Source organism: Condylostylus longicornis, unplaced genomic scaffold (genome assembly GCF_029603195.1).
Source record: "Condylostylus longicornis isolate FDR11 unplaced genomic scaffold, ASM2960319v2 ptg000089l, whole genome shotgun sequence".
Classification (NCBI taxonomy): domain Eukaryota; kingdom Metazoa; phylum Arthropoda; class Insecta; order Diptera; family Dolichopodidae; genus Condylostylus; species Condylostylus longicornis.
The window spans coordinates 295,715-308,769 of record NW_026578057.1 but is presented as its reverse complement, the minus strand read 5'-3'; the positions used below and the strand labels follow the sequence as shown (position 1 = coordinate 308,769).

At 30.7% G+C, this 13,055-nt stretch overlaps 1 protein-coding gene across 1 annotated transcript in view; it reads right to left on the bottom strand.

Moving 5' to 3' along the window:
• The window catches only part of LOC129613704 (semaphorin-1A), a 270,807-nt gene that overhangs the window by 21,516 nt on the left and 236,236 nt on the right, over positions 1-13,055 (bottom strand). The window contains 2 exon segments of the mRNA XM_055527877.1: positions 767-871; positions 1,809-2,004. Coding sequence (XP_055383852.1) covers positions 767-871; positions 1,809-2,004 — 301 coding nt within the window.

Below are 13,055 nucleotides of genomic sequence, written 5' to 3'. Positions count from 1 at the left end.
ATTTTTTGATTGTTAATTACTTTGGTTTAATTATCTAATATAAATTATTATATAATATACAACTTGATTTTTTAAATATTATACAGGGCGTTTCGCCTAATGTGGCAAATAATTTGAGGAATGATTCTTTGATTAATTTCCTGCAACCATCGACATAGAGTAACCATTGGGAGCTTGTTTTGCAGGCGATTGGTTGCTATTAAATTTCGATCTTACAATCAATTTAATTAGATTTGTCAAAGTCAGAAGATTTGTTTTTTTCTAAATGTTTTTTGAAAACTATTTTTAATTTTTTTGTTTCTTCGATGTGCTACAATGAAAACTTAAAGTTAATCTATATAACATTTTCATCTATTTCTAATGGTTTTGCCAATAAAGCGTATTAGGTGTGTTTTAAAAACATGCGAAAAATGCATAGTTCATAAAATTTATACAAATTCCTTATAATACGTACTAAATTGAAAAACTATTTAACGTATGTTATTTTTGTATGAAATGCATGAAATATGCAGGCTGTAGATTGAAACCGAGTATATTAACAAGAATTTTTATTTTAAAATTCTTAACTGGGAAAAATAAATATGAAATATAATTCAATTTTGTAAACTGATTCATTATACAAATGTTTTGGTTTAATTATAATTTCTATTTAACTAAAAATTGATACGAAATACAAAATATTCTGTTACCATTACTTAATTATTAATTTGCGACCACAAAATTGTACCATAAATCCAACGATTATGTAAAACGGCAGAAAACTTACCATTCAAACTTAAGCTATCGTACTGTTCAGTCTGCAATGGTTCCCTATAGATAATTGGATCACTACCACTGAAATCTGCCACTGTGCCTGAATATAATTCGTTGTCTGTAAAAAAAGACATTTAATAGGCAAAATTTCTTAAACTGCAAAAACATAAAAATAGTGGCTTAACGAGAAATTTATTATCTTACTTGAAACTAAATGTGTATAGAATAATTAATAGACTATTATTCTTCGTTAATCTACTATTCCTTAAAGTAAAGTTTCTTATCAAGAGTCCAATTAGAATCGAATAATATTTTTAGATTCAAACGTTAAACTAAATTCGATAAATATGTATACATATTTATGTAAATGAAACATTAAAATTCGATAAATATGTATACATATATGCACATTATATGTACATATATGCACATTATATGTACATCTAAATATATGTGCATAGGTTTGTATGAAAATCATTAATTTCAAATTATTTTTCTTGAATAAGTGTGTGTGAAGTATGGGCTATGAGTATTTTCTTTCAAACACATATAACAGCAAATGACCGAATTAAAGGTCAGAAAAATTTGTATATTGGAAAATTTTCACATTTTTTCAAAAAATTTTGCTATAAAAATTTGAAATTCAAAACAACACTTCAACTCACAAAGAAAATTTTGTCTCTTAAATTAATTATATGAAATTTTACCTTTATAAAATTTGCCTAGTGAGCTTTTTATATCTTATAAAGAAAACGGCATAATTATGCGTTAAACCGTATAAGTAATTATACTTTGTGAGGCTATTGGTCACGGTTCACAATAAATTTTTTTTATATGGATTTTAAATCCATATTAAAAATAACATTTTCCATTTTAAAAATAACAAAGAGATCTTCAAAAGAAAAACTTAATACAATTTTTAAAAGCAACTAGAATATTCGAAGTACAGTAATACTAGAGATTTATGTATCTTTTATGTTTATAATACATGTAACTCCCATTTATTATTTTTAATAAAATGCATATTTTCATGCGTGTAAACATTATTGTCTTACCTGCGAACACTGACGTTGAATTATGTTTTGGATCATACGGACAAACTGCTTGTCCACTTTTGGTTGTTTCTAATGTGTAATTGCTTGCATTAATTTGATAGTAATTGCACATGGGACGAAATGAATTTGTGCCACATACCAACAGTCTACCGGGTGACGTAACTACTAATATTCGAATATAATTTTGGCATGCTTCCTATTAAGTGTTTGATTTAATATATTGTTGTTTCAGTTATATAAGTGTGTATGAAGTATTTCGTTAAAACAAAATAAATCGATTTAAAATAAATGACAAAATAATCATTTCAATGATGTATAATATACGGTTATAAAAGTATTTTATGATTATAATAATTATGTTTATTAATTTATTTAGAAAAACATAAATTTGTTTATTACGTTTAGTACACAAAACATATTAACATTTTATGTACGTATACATATTTTAAATAACAGTATATTTGTATTTTAATATTTTTAAAAAGGTGTTTTTTAATGACACAAGTTAATATGTAAAACAAGAAAATGATAAACAAATACAGATATAGCAACAGCGACAAGAAAACATACAAAATCGATAAAAACCCAATAGCGATGACAATTGATGTTATTGATAGTTTGTATTAACGATAATTGTGTGCATAAAGATTGTCATGTGTATTTTGTAGTTACCATTTTGGATTTTCGATGTTTATTGTTGTTGTTCAATAATGATGACAAAATTCGGAGTACATGAAAAGAAAAAAGCAAAATAGAATATAAAATAAAATATGATTGATTTGTAGTTCGCTTTTAAACTTTTATTTTATAATAATTTATTCATATATTTTATGTATTAAAAATACTATAATACCATATACATAGGTTTTTATATATTAACCAATATGTGCGGAAAAAAGGAAAACAAAATGTCCTTTAGTGCACGGCAGGCGGAAACTTTTCAATATAAAATTAGAGAAAAGTGACAATTTTAAGTACACATAAGCATGTATATGTTTTTTATTTTAAAAGTCGTAAATACTTTTCAATTATATTGCTTTTTTAAAAACACCATTACTTTTTTAACGTTAAAAATAAAAAATTTAAAATAACAAATGTCAAATTTGATATCCCGTAAATCTAATTTAGATTTTCACAATGTATTTTACTCTGAACTAGTGAGACAAATTTTATTGTATACAAATTGTTGCTGTAGAGACAACTAGGTTTGAATAGGTATAACTCTAAAATAACATTAGCTCAATGGAAATTTTTTCATACTACTGCAGAACAGATGGATGACGTAATCAAAGTAACGAGTGAACCAGTGACCTACCGCTTTCTAGCCGGACGCTCTACCAACCCAGCTACAGAGGTGCGAAGAAATTGCCGGCCAATTGTTCATCACATTTCTTTATACTGTAATCCACATGATTACTAAAAATTGTTTACATTGAGATGCTACACAACTACAAGAACATATATATAAATAGGTATTGTGCCTATTTCTTCTTCGCAATACACAATTTACTAATACATAAATACGGTGTATTGAAAATTGATCATCGTACTATTTGTTAAGAAATATATTTTATGTTAGGTATTTTGGAATTAATTAGAAATGTTCATGGTAATTTGGGATGTTTGAAAAATAAAAACGATTAAATGCAAAATATATACACAAAATACAATTTATTTTATTTCATTTAAATGATAAAAATTTAATTACACGTTCTTACAAACTAAAATAATTAATTACAGGCGACAAAACATTTTTTATGTAAAACAAAAATAGTAAATACATAAAACAACTGTTTTAAAAAAAAAATCAAATTCAGTTTTTTTATTACCTACATAACACATTGACATAAAAAAATAAAATTTTTATTCCATTTTTTTTAAAACAAGTAATGTTTTATGAGAAAACCTATAAATTTTATTATATAAATATACATATGTATTCACCTAAATTACACAAAATTACTTTATTTTCTTTTATTAGAAAATTAAGTATTGTTAAATTAACTATTGTTAAAATCTTAACATTAGTAGGTAATTCATTAAATTATATTTGCCACGGCAACAGAATAATTTAAAGCTCTTACAAATTAAAAATACTTCGTTATCCCTGATGATCTCGTTTTTTGGAAAAGTAAATGTAGGTATAGCATTTACGTACTCTTTTTCTCGGAGACTATTGCTTTTGCATCCTTCCACGCAACACTTTCTATTTATATGAAGGTAATTAAATATACTATTATATTTTATTTAAATATGATTACTATAAAAACTTTATAAAGTACACAAAATCTTATTAATTTATTAAGTGATTTTTTCTTTTTTAATAAATTTTAGTATTATTTTTTTCAAAATCCACATTTGTTGCATACCAAGTATTACGAATAAAAGAAAAAAATTTATTTATAGAAATTAAAAAAACTTCATTTTATTTAATAACACAAGCTAATTTTTAAAACAAAATGTAATTTAAAATTTAATTTTAAATTAAAATTAAATTTTAAACAGCAAATAAATTATTTTACCCCTTAGCGTCACAGCCTTCCCGTACGAAATTTATATATGGACAAAAAAAATGCTATAATCTCAATTTTTGTAAAACCCTATTCTATAGACACAAATACAAAAATATTAATATGTCTTGTACATTATAGGAGTTTCTGGTCTGCGACAGATCCCTGAGGGACGGCAGAAATTATATGTGAATATCACTTGGGAGAGACCACTTATTGCATAGTAGATCGGCGTTGATGGGCCCATTTGGAAGGAGATCTAGGGTCATGCGATTACCCCCATTGATGATTGTAGAGAAAAATGGCAGAGTTAAGGATAAGAGAATGTGGATTTAAAAAATCAAATAAAATCTGCATCAACAGAAAAGAAAAACAAAGATGCGGAAGTTGTTGTATATGAAAGGAACGAGGAACAACTGGCTAGAGAAACTGACTGGATTCTAAAACCGAATAATGTAAAGAAGCGAAAGTAGAAAAGTCTCCTGAAATAACTGTCCTCAGAGACAGTTAAAAAAAATAATGAAATCAGCCCTAAAATGAAAGCTGAAAATCCAAAAAAACACAAGCCTCCTCCGGTTATATTGAGCAACATTATGGCTAGAAATCTCCATCCATCGTGTGAGCTAGAGGATATAAAATGGTTTGTATTGTAGCACTTTTCCCTTCAACAAGTGAAAATTCTTCTTTTAAATATATTCTATGTATACCATCATGCTATTAAAATTAATTTCATTCATATACAAAACTATTTATAGGATTGCATATCTTTAGGATGAACGATTTATGCAGTCTTTGAAATAAAGCAAAAAATAATATAAAGTGGGTTTAACATAATGCTCGATTTTAAGGGTTAATTGTGTGAGTTGAGAAAACTAATTATATTTTTTAATGTCATGGAATTTACCGTTAGCTTTTTGTGTTTATAGAAATTTGAAAAAGCTTGCGGTTTCGGAAATATAAAGTGTCAAAAATTCAAATTTTACAAATTTCAAGAGGCGATAACTTGAGAGGGGGTGAAGATGGAAAAAAATTTTCTTCTAACGAAATGAACTATTTTAATGTCTAAAAGTCTCTAAAATTTCAAGCTTCTACAAGCTGAGGTCTAGAAGAAGAACGACATCAAAAATTTGGAAAAAAAGGACTTTAGATAACGGTAAATTTGAACGGCCATTTTGTTTTTCTAAAGCTTAACTATAGTATACCGCGCTAGGGGAAGCAAGCCGCTGACTTTCTGCGTTTGCAAAATTTCAAAAATGCTTATGGTTTCACTGCAACAAATAGTTAAAAAAGGCCATTCTTAGGGTTTTGGGGGGCTATAACTTCTAGAGGGGGGGAGATCGGTAAAAATTTTGTTCTACGGAAATAAGTTTCTGGTAAAGATCTATGTACATATAAAATTTCAGCTTTGTATCTTCAAGGGTGTAGAAGTTTTGTAAGCAGACATACGGACAAACGGACGGACGGACGGACAGAGTGAAACTAATAAGCAATTTTTTCCAAAATTTTTTTGGAAAAGTACTAAAAAGAGCTTATTAGCAAAGGTTTTAAATGTCTAGATGTTATATAATAAATAAAATCAAAAAGAAAAACGAAAATGGAAAATATATTTCAGTAAAACTTCCGCTTTTTATGTTATCTTTTGACCATTCGAAAGAGATAACCAAGATCTATAAAATAGAATACTGGCAGCATGAGAGTAAAAATTAAAGCTCTTAGAAGCAGCAAATCTATTCCGCAATGCAAGAGATGCCAGAGATTTGGACACACACAAAAGTTTTGCCAAAGAGAGGCTAAATATGTAATATGTGCTGGTAATCATATGACAGCAGTGTACAATAAGAAGGAATATTTTCAGCCCAAATGCGCGAACTGCAATGAGGCACACCCTGCTAGCTATCGAGGTTGTTTGGTTGCAAAAGAATTTCATAAAAGAAGATTAAAAAAGAATAAAACCAAACAAAATCAATATAAATTTAACGAGCAAAGAACTCCAAAAATAGTCAGAATAACTACACCTAGCAAAATGTTAAAGGGAGTATCGTATTCACAAGCGCTTCAAAGCAACACCCTACAAAACAGGAAAAAGAAGGAGCCTGAGCAAAACACTCCATAAATAAAAAGAACTGCACAAATGATGCATAGTATGTTGATTAGAATTGACGAGATCTCTAAAAGATTATTAAAAATAGAAAATGCATACACTGAGGTGCATACGGGGACACCAAAGATATAGTAACTTGGAATGCTAATGGTATGCTTAATAAGAAACAAGAATTGGAGGTTTTTCTCAAAACGAGAAATATAGATATTTGTTTGCGGTACGAGGCTCATTTGACATATTATACGAGCCTTAAAATAAAAGGCTATGATTGCTATAAAGCGGTTCATCCCAGCAATCAGCCAAGAGGAGGTAGTGCAATACTAATAAAACAAAGTATAGAACATAATGAAGAATTCAAGATAGAAACGGCTGAAATTCAGCTTATTTCGATAAAAATTAAATCGACTAAACAGGACTTTAGTGTTGCTGCTGTATACTGTCCACCAAATGGCAGCATTAAGAAAAATACTTTTAAAGATCTCCTGTACAAGCATGGACACAGATATCTAATAGGAGGTGACTGTAATGCCAAACATACAGATTGGGGTTCTAGAATCACCTCTACTAGATGAAGAGAGTTAAGAAAAGCTATTCAAGAACTAGGCTGTTGCTATCACTCCACTGGCACTCCAACTTATTGGCCTACTGACACTAACAAGATTCCTGATGTTATTGACTTTTTTATAACCAAAAAAATATCAGAAAACTTTCTAAGCCTTGAAGATAATTGTGAGTTCAATTCGGATCACTCTGCTGTCATATTAAAACTAAGTGAAAAAATAACTAAAACATTATTTAGGCCCAGTTTGATAAATAGCACTATAGATTGGGCGAGCTTTAAATACGAAATAATAAACAATATTGACGTTAATATACAATCAAGAGAACAATTAGATCTGGAGTTAGAAGGATTTATTAAAATCATACAAAAAGCTGCATAGAACAATACAAAAATGTTAAAGTAAAACAAATAGCTATCTTGGAGAAATAACTGATTTAGTAGAGGAATTTAAATCGGCAACATACAAAAATTATATTATGAATTTGCCAGCTACGAAGGAAACGAATTATTCCTTATGGAAGGCGGTAAAGAGCAAAAAGAAACCGATTAAGCACGCTCCACCACTGATGAAAACAAATGGTAATTGGGCGAGTGAGCAATATACAGATGGCCGAATTGTTTGCTGATCACTTGGAAAGCTTATTCACGCCAAATGGAATAACATCAGATGTAAGTTTGGTGGAATTTATCGCAAATGAAGCAGGCAGCATAACTCCACTTAGTCAATAAGAAATTGCGGAAGAGATTAGATCCCTGAAGTTGAAAAAATCGCCAGGTTTTGATCTCATTACTGCGGAAGTACTGAGAGAGCTGCCAGACGAGGCATTGGAACATCTGACGAAAATCGTGAATGCAACTATGGATTTTGGGTATGTTCCTTGTGCTTGGAAAGTCGCGGAGGTAATTATGGTGCTCCTACCCGGGAAATAAAGTCTTACAGGCCCGTTTCACTATTACCAATGATGTCTTAGCTTTTTGAAGAGCTGCTATTAAGGAGATTGAAGCCAATAATAGAAAATAAGGGCCTGATACCAAACTATCAATTTGGTTTTAGAAGAAACCATTCTACAATAGACAAGGTACATAGAATAAGGAATATTATAGAAAAAAGCTTGGAAAATAAGGAAACTGCTCTTCTATATTTTTAGACGTAGCACAGGCATTTGACAAATGTTACCATCGCCATTTGTAGAAATTTTGAAATCTTACTTAGCTGGTAGATTATTTAAAATTAAACAAGACGCTGAATACTCCACGCTAAGAGAAATAAAGGCAGGTGTGCTTCAAGGCAGTATATTGGGCACAACGTTGTACTTGCTTTACACGAGCGATTTGCCACAAATAGAAAATGCTACGATAGCCACTTCTTCGGACGATACTGCAATATTGGCAGTAGGAGCGAACATTGATGATTCGACAAAAAACTTACAGGAGGCAAGTAACAAAATAAGAGAGCGGACTAGGGATTGGAAAATGAAGTCAAATGAAGCAAAATCGATTCACATAAACTTCACCAATCGGAAAATAGTGCATCCACCACAAATTAACTTAAATGGAACGAACGTAGTGATCCATAACTCAGCAAAATACCTAGGAATGACTTTAAATGTCAAGCTAAGTTGGAAAGAGCATATAAAGAAGAAACACATAGAATTAGAAAATAAATATAGAGAAAATTATTGGCTCCTAGGTCATAAGTCCAACTTGGCAATTGATAATAAGATATAAATTTATAGGCAAATCATCAAATCAATATGCTATGTGGCATTCAACTGTGGGGTTGTGCTAAGAAGACTCATATTAAAAGAATTCAAACCTACGAGAATAAAGTTGCAAGGAACTTGGTAAATACGCCATGGTATGTACGTAACGGTGACATCCTCAGGGACTTAGGAACTCCCTTGACTGTAGATAAAATTAGGAGTTCTATTTACAGCATGTAAATATAGAAGCAGCTCGTCTGCTAGACAATGAAGTTACGACAAAAAGACTTGAACGAACAAGACCTTTCGATTTAACACGAAATACCAATTTCCTTATGGAAGGAATTTAACTGCTGCACGGAAAAACCAAGTTAGCGCAGAGATAATAGTTGGTCTATAGGACCAGTTTTATCCGTTCAGAATTACAGTAGGAGGAAATAGACAGGTAGCGCCGTCCTTCTTCGTTTTTCGAGATTTTTTTATCTGGTAGAAAAAAAAAAAATGTCATCCATCTGTTCTGCAGTAGTATGAAGAAATTTAGTTAATATTATTAGTGCATTAGGCACATTATTTATTAATTAAACAACTACACGTTGTATTAGTAATTCAGTATATTAGTGTAATAGGTACAATATCTATTTATATATATGTTCTTGTGATTGTTTGTGTTTCAAATAGAAGATTGCATGTAGCATCTCAATGTAAACAATTGTTAGTAATCATGTGGATTACAGTATAAAGCTATATGAAGAACAATTCGTCGGCGAGTTGATAGGGCGTCCCCTTAGAAAGAGGTAGGTTTCGAGTCCAGTTCGAGGAGAACATTTTTTAATTTTTCTGCCTTTAACTCTCCTTTGATTACGTCATCCATCTGTTCTGCAATAGTATGAAGAAATTTCCATTTAGTTATTATTGTTAGTGAAATTTGGCTCTCAGTAGAGTTTCGCTTTGTGTCACTCGTATTATCCAAATGCTTACCAGTTAGTTTTAGTAACTACCAGAACTCAAATATTAAACTTCAAGAAATTCCATCAATTCGTTCCGTAGATATGGTAAAAAATGTAAAATCGTCATCGAATCAGTCTCCGAGCCCTGATCTTTCCAAATAAATTATATGTTCATTGTTTTAATACGAAGAATTTAAATATTAAATTTAAATAAAATCGGTTCATTATTCCTCTTTACATACGCAATAATGTATATTTGAGGCGTAGTAAACGTCCAGTTGCTGACGCCTGATTTATTCCAAAAGTTAGGAGGTTTGGCGGACGATTGAGTGAATCTTACATATGAAATTTTAAGTAAATCTGTTGAATATTTTCTTCAAAAATGTAAAACAGGCCCGCTAAAAAGTACAGTTCCCGAGGCCTGATATATCCCAAGAGTTGATCAATTCCTGCCATAGTCGAAATAAACTTATTAGTCGAAAATAGTTTATTTACACTTCTCAACCATGAAGAAGTGTGTTCCCACCTCGATATGCAAAATTTGTTGCCATCACATCACTCACCTTATGTATACACAATGCGGTCGCTAAAAATGGATTTGAACAATACTTTTATAATTAAGTTTATACACAATTTATAATTTTTTTGAATTACATCTTTAGTAAAACTTCGACAACATACGTGTCCTAAAGTTGGCCAGAATTAGTTATTTTTTTTGGATTACGTCTTTATTGAAGCTTCGACAACATACGTATCTTAAAAATTGCTCTCTTTTATATGTTTAACAACAAAAACACTTTTCTTTCTTTTAAAATGAAAACTTTTGATATGTTATAGGCATAGCCCATAGCTATATGCGCACATATGTAAGTTAACGAGATTAATCGTATCGAAATTTAAAAAATTACAATATTTTTTTTCTTTATCTCTAAAATGTTCTGTTTAACGCCTTTTCTCTGATTTATGTTCATTGATTCTTCATTTTTAGCACTTTTCCAAAAAATTTTTTGAAAAAAGTGCTTATTAGTTTCACTCTGTCCGTCCGTCCGTCCGTCCGTCCGTCCGTGGACACTTTTTTTGTTTACAAAACTTCTACACCTTTGAAGATAGAAAGCTGAAATTTAATATGTACATAGATCTTCACTAGAAACTTATTTCCGTAGAACATTTTTAACTATCTCCCCCCTCTAGAAGTTATACCCCCCCAAAACCTTAAAAATGGCCTTTTTTAAATATTTATTGCAATGAAACCATAAGCATTTTTGAAATTTTGCAAATGCAGAAAGGCAGTGGCTTGCTTCCCCTTGCGCGGTATACTATAGTTAAACTTTAGAAAAACAAAATGGCCGTTCAAATTTACCGTTATCTAAAGTCCTTTTTTTCCAAATTTTTGATGTCGTTTTTCTTCTAGACCCCAGACTGTAGAAGCTTGAAATTTTAGGAGCTTTTAGACATTAACAAATAGTTCATTTTGTTGGAAGAAAATTTTTTTCCATCTCCACCCCCTCTCAAGTTATCACCTCTTGAAATTCGTAAAATTCGAATTTTTGACACCTTATATTTCCGAAACCGCAAGCTTTTCCAAATTTTTATAAACGCAAAAAGCTAACGGTAAATTCCATGAAACTAAAAAATATAATTATTTTTCTTAACTCACACAATTAACCCCTAAAATCGAGCATTATGTTAACCACTCCTTATATTAATTTTTGCTTTATTTCAAAGACTGCATATATGCGTCATCCTAAATATATGCAATCCGAGAAATAGTTTTGTATATAAATGAAAATAATTTTAATAGTGTGATAGGTATATATAGACTGTATTTAAAAGCAGAATTTCCACTTGTTGAAGGGAAAAGTGCTACAATACAAACCATTGGTTTGACCCAACTTTATTTTTATTTCGATAACTTATGAAGTTTTGATGAATTATTATGTAATTATCTTTTTTATACCCTGCACTTCGTGAAGGGTATATTAACTTTGGTATGGAGTTTGTAACTACTCGAAGGAGTCATCTGCGGTATGGACATATATATATATTCTTGCTCAGCGTAAAATTCTGCGTCGATTTAGACATGTCCGTCTGTCCGTCCGTCCGTCCGTCCGTCCGATCGCACGATAACTCAAAAACGAATAATGCAATCGACACCAAACTTTCACAAGTTTTTTCTTTTGTGCCGAGGACGAGCCCTATTGTTATTGGACTAATTCGGACAACGAGTTCGGGTAGCTGCCTTACAACTCAAAGAGTTTATTTTAAATATTTCAAAAACTAGTAAAGCTATAAATTTAAAATTTTGTATACATGTTTCCAATTATATTCTACACATGCTCTAAAAATTATAATGGGATAGCTGCACCGGTTCGGGTGGCTGCCATACAACTCCAACAGCAAATTTTTTATATTCGGAAAAATAATAAAGTCAGATTCATGAAACTTGGCAGTTGTGTGGCCGATTATAGATCAGATATATTTGTGAAGTTTTAGTGGAATTGCTTGACAGGTTCGGGTACTTGCCATACAACTCCAAAAGCTTATTTTACATATTTGGAAAAATAATAAAGTCAGATTCATGAAACTTGGCAGTCATGTGTCCAATTATGACTCAAATATATTTCTGAAGTTTTGGTGGAATTGCTCGACAGGTTCGAGTAGCTCCCATATAAGTCTAAAAGCTTATTTTAAATATTTGGAAAAATAATAAAGTCAAATTCATGAGACTTGGCAGTCGTGTGTCCAATTATAGGTTAGACATATTTCTAAAGTTTTGGTGCGATTTCTTGACAGATTCGAGTAGCTCCCATGCAAGTCTAAAAGCTTATTCTTAATATTTGGAAAAATAATAAAGTCAGATTCATGAAACTTGGCAGTTGTGTGTCCGATTATAGATCAGATATATTTGTGAAGTTTTGGTGGAATTGCTTGGCAGATTCAGGTACTTACCGTACAACTCCAAAAGCTAATTTTAAATATTTGGAAAAATTATAAGGTTCAAAAGCTAATTTTAAATATTAGGAAAAATTATAAGGTCAGATTCATGAAACTTGGCAGTCGGATGTCCAATTATAGGTCAGACATGTCCGTGAAGTTTCTATAGAATGATTTCAGAGGTTCGAGTAATTGCTACACAATAACGAGAGGTGGAGGGTATAATTCAATCGGTTTATACCGACTGAAACGTTTTTACTTGTTATAGTTACTTTATGTTCTGGAGGTTTAAGCTATACAAGAAATCCAGGTTGACTCTCATTTTTCCTTCAGGAGATTAGAATACTTTATTGCTATGCCCTATTGCACCAACCACTTGTCACTTACTACATTTCAACTTATCAAAAAATTTGCGAAATTTTCGTGCACTAAAAGTGAAGAAGATAGGTACTCAATAAGCTAAAAGAACTCTTTTTATCAAAACTAAAAA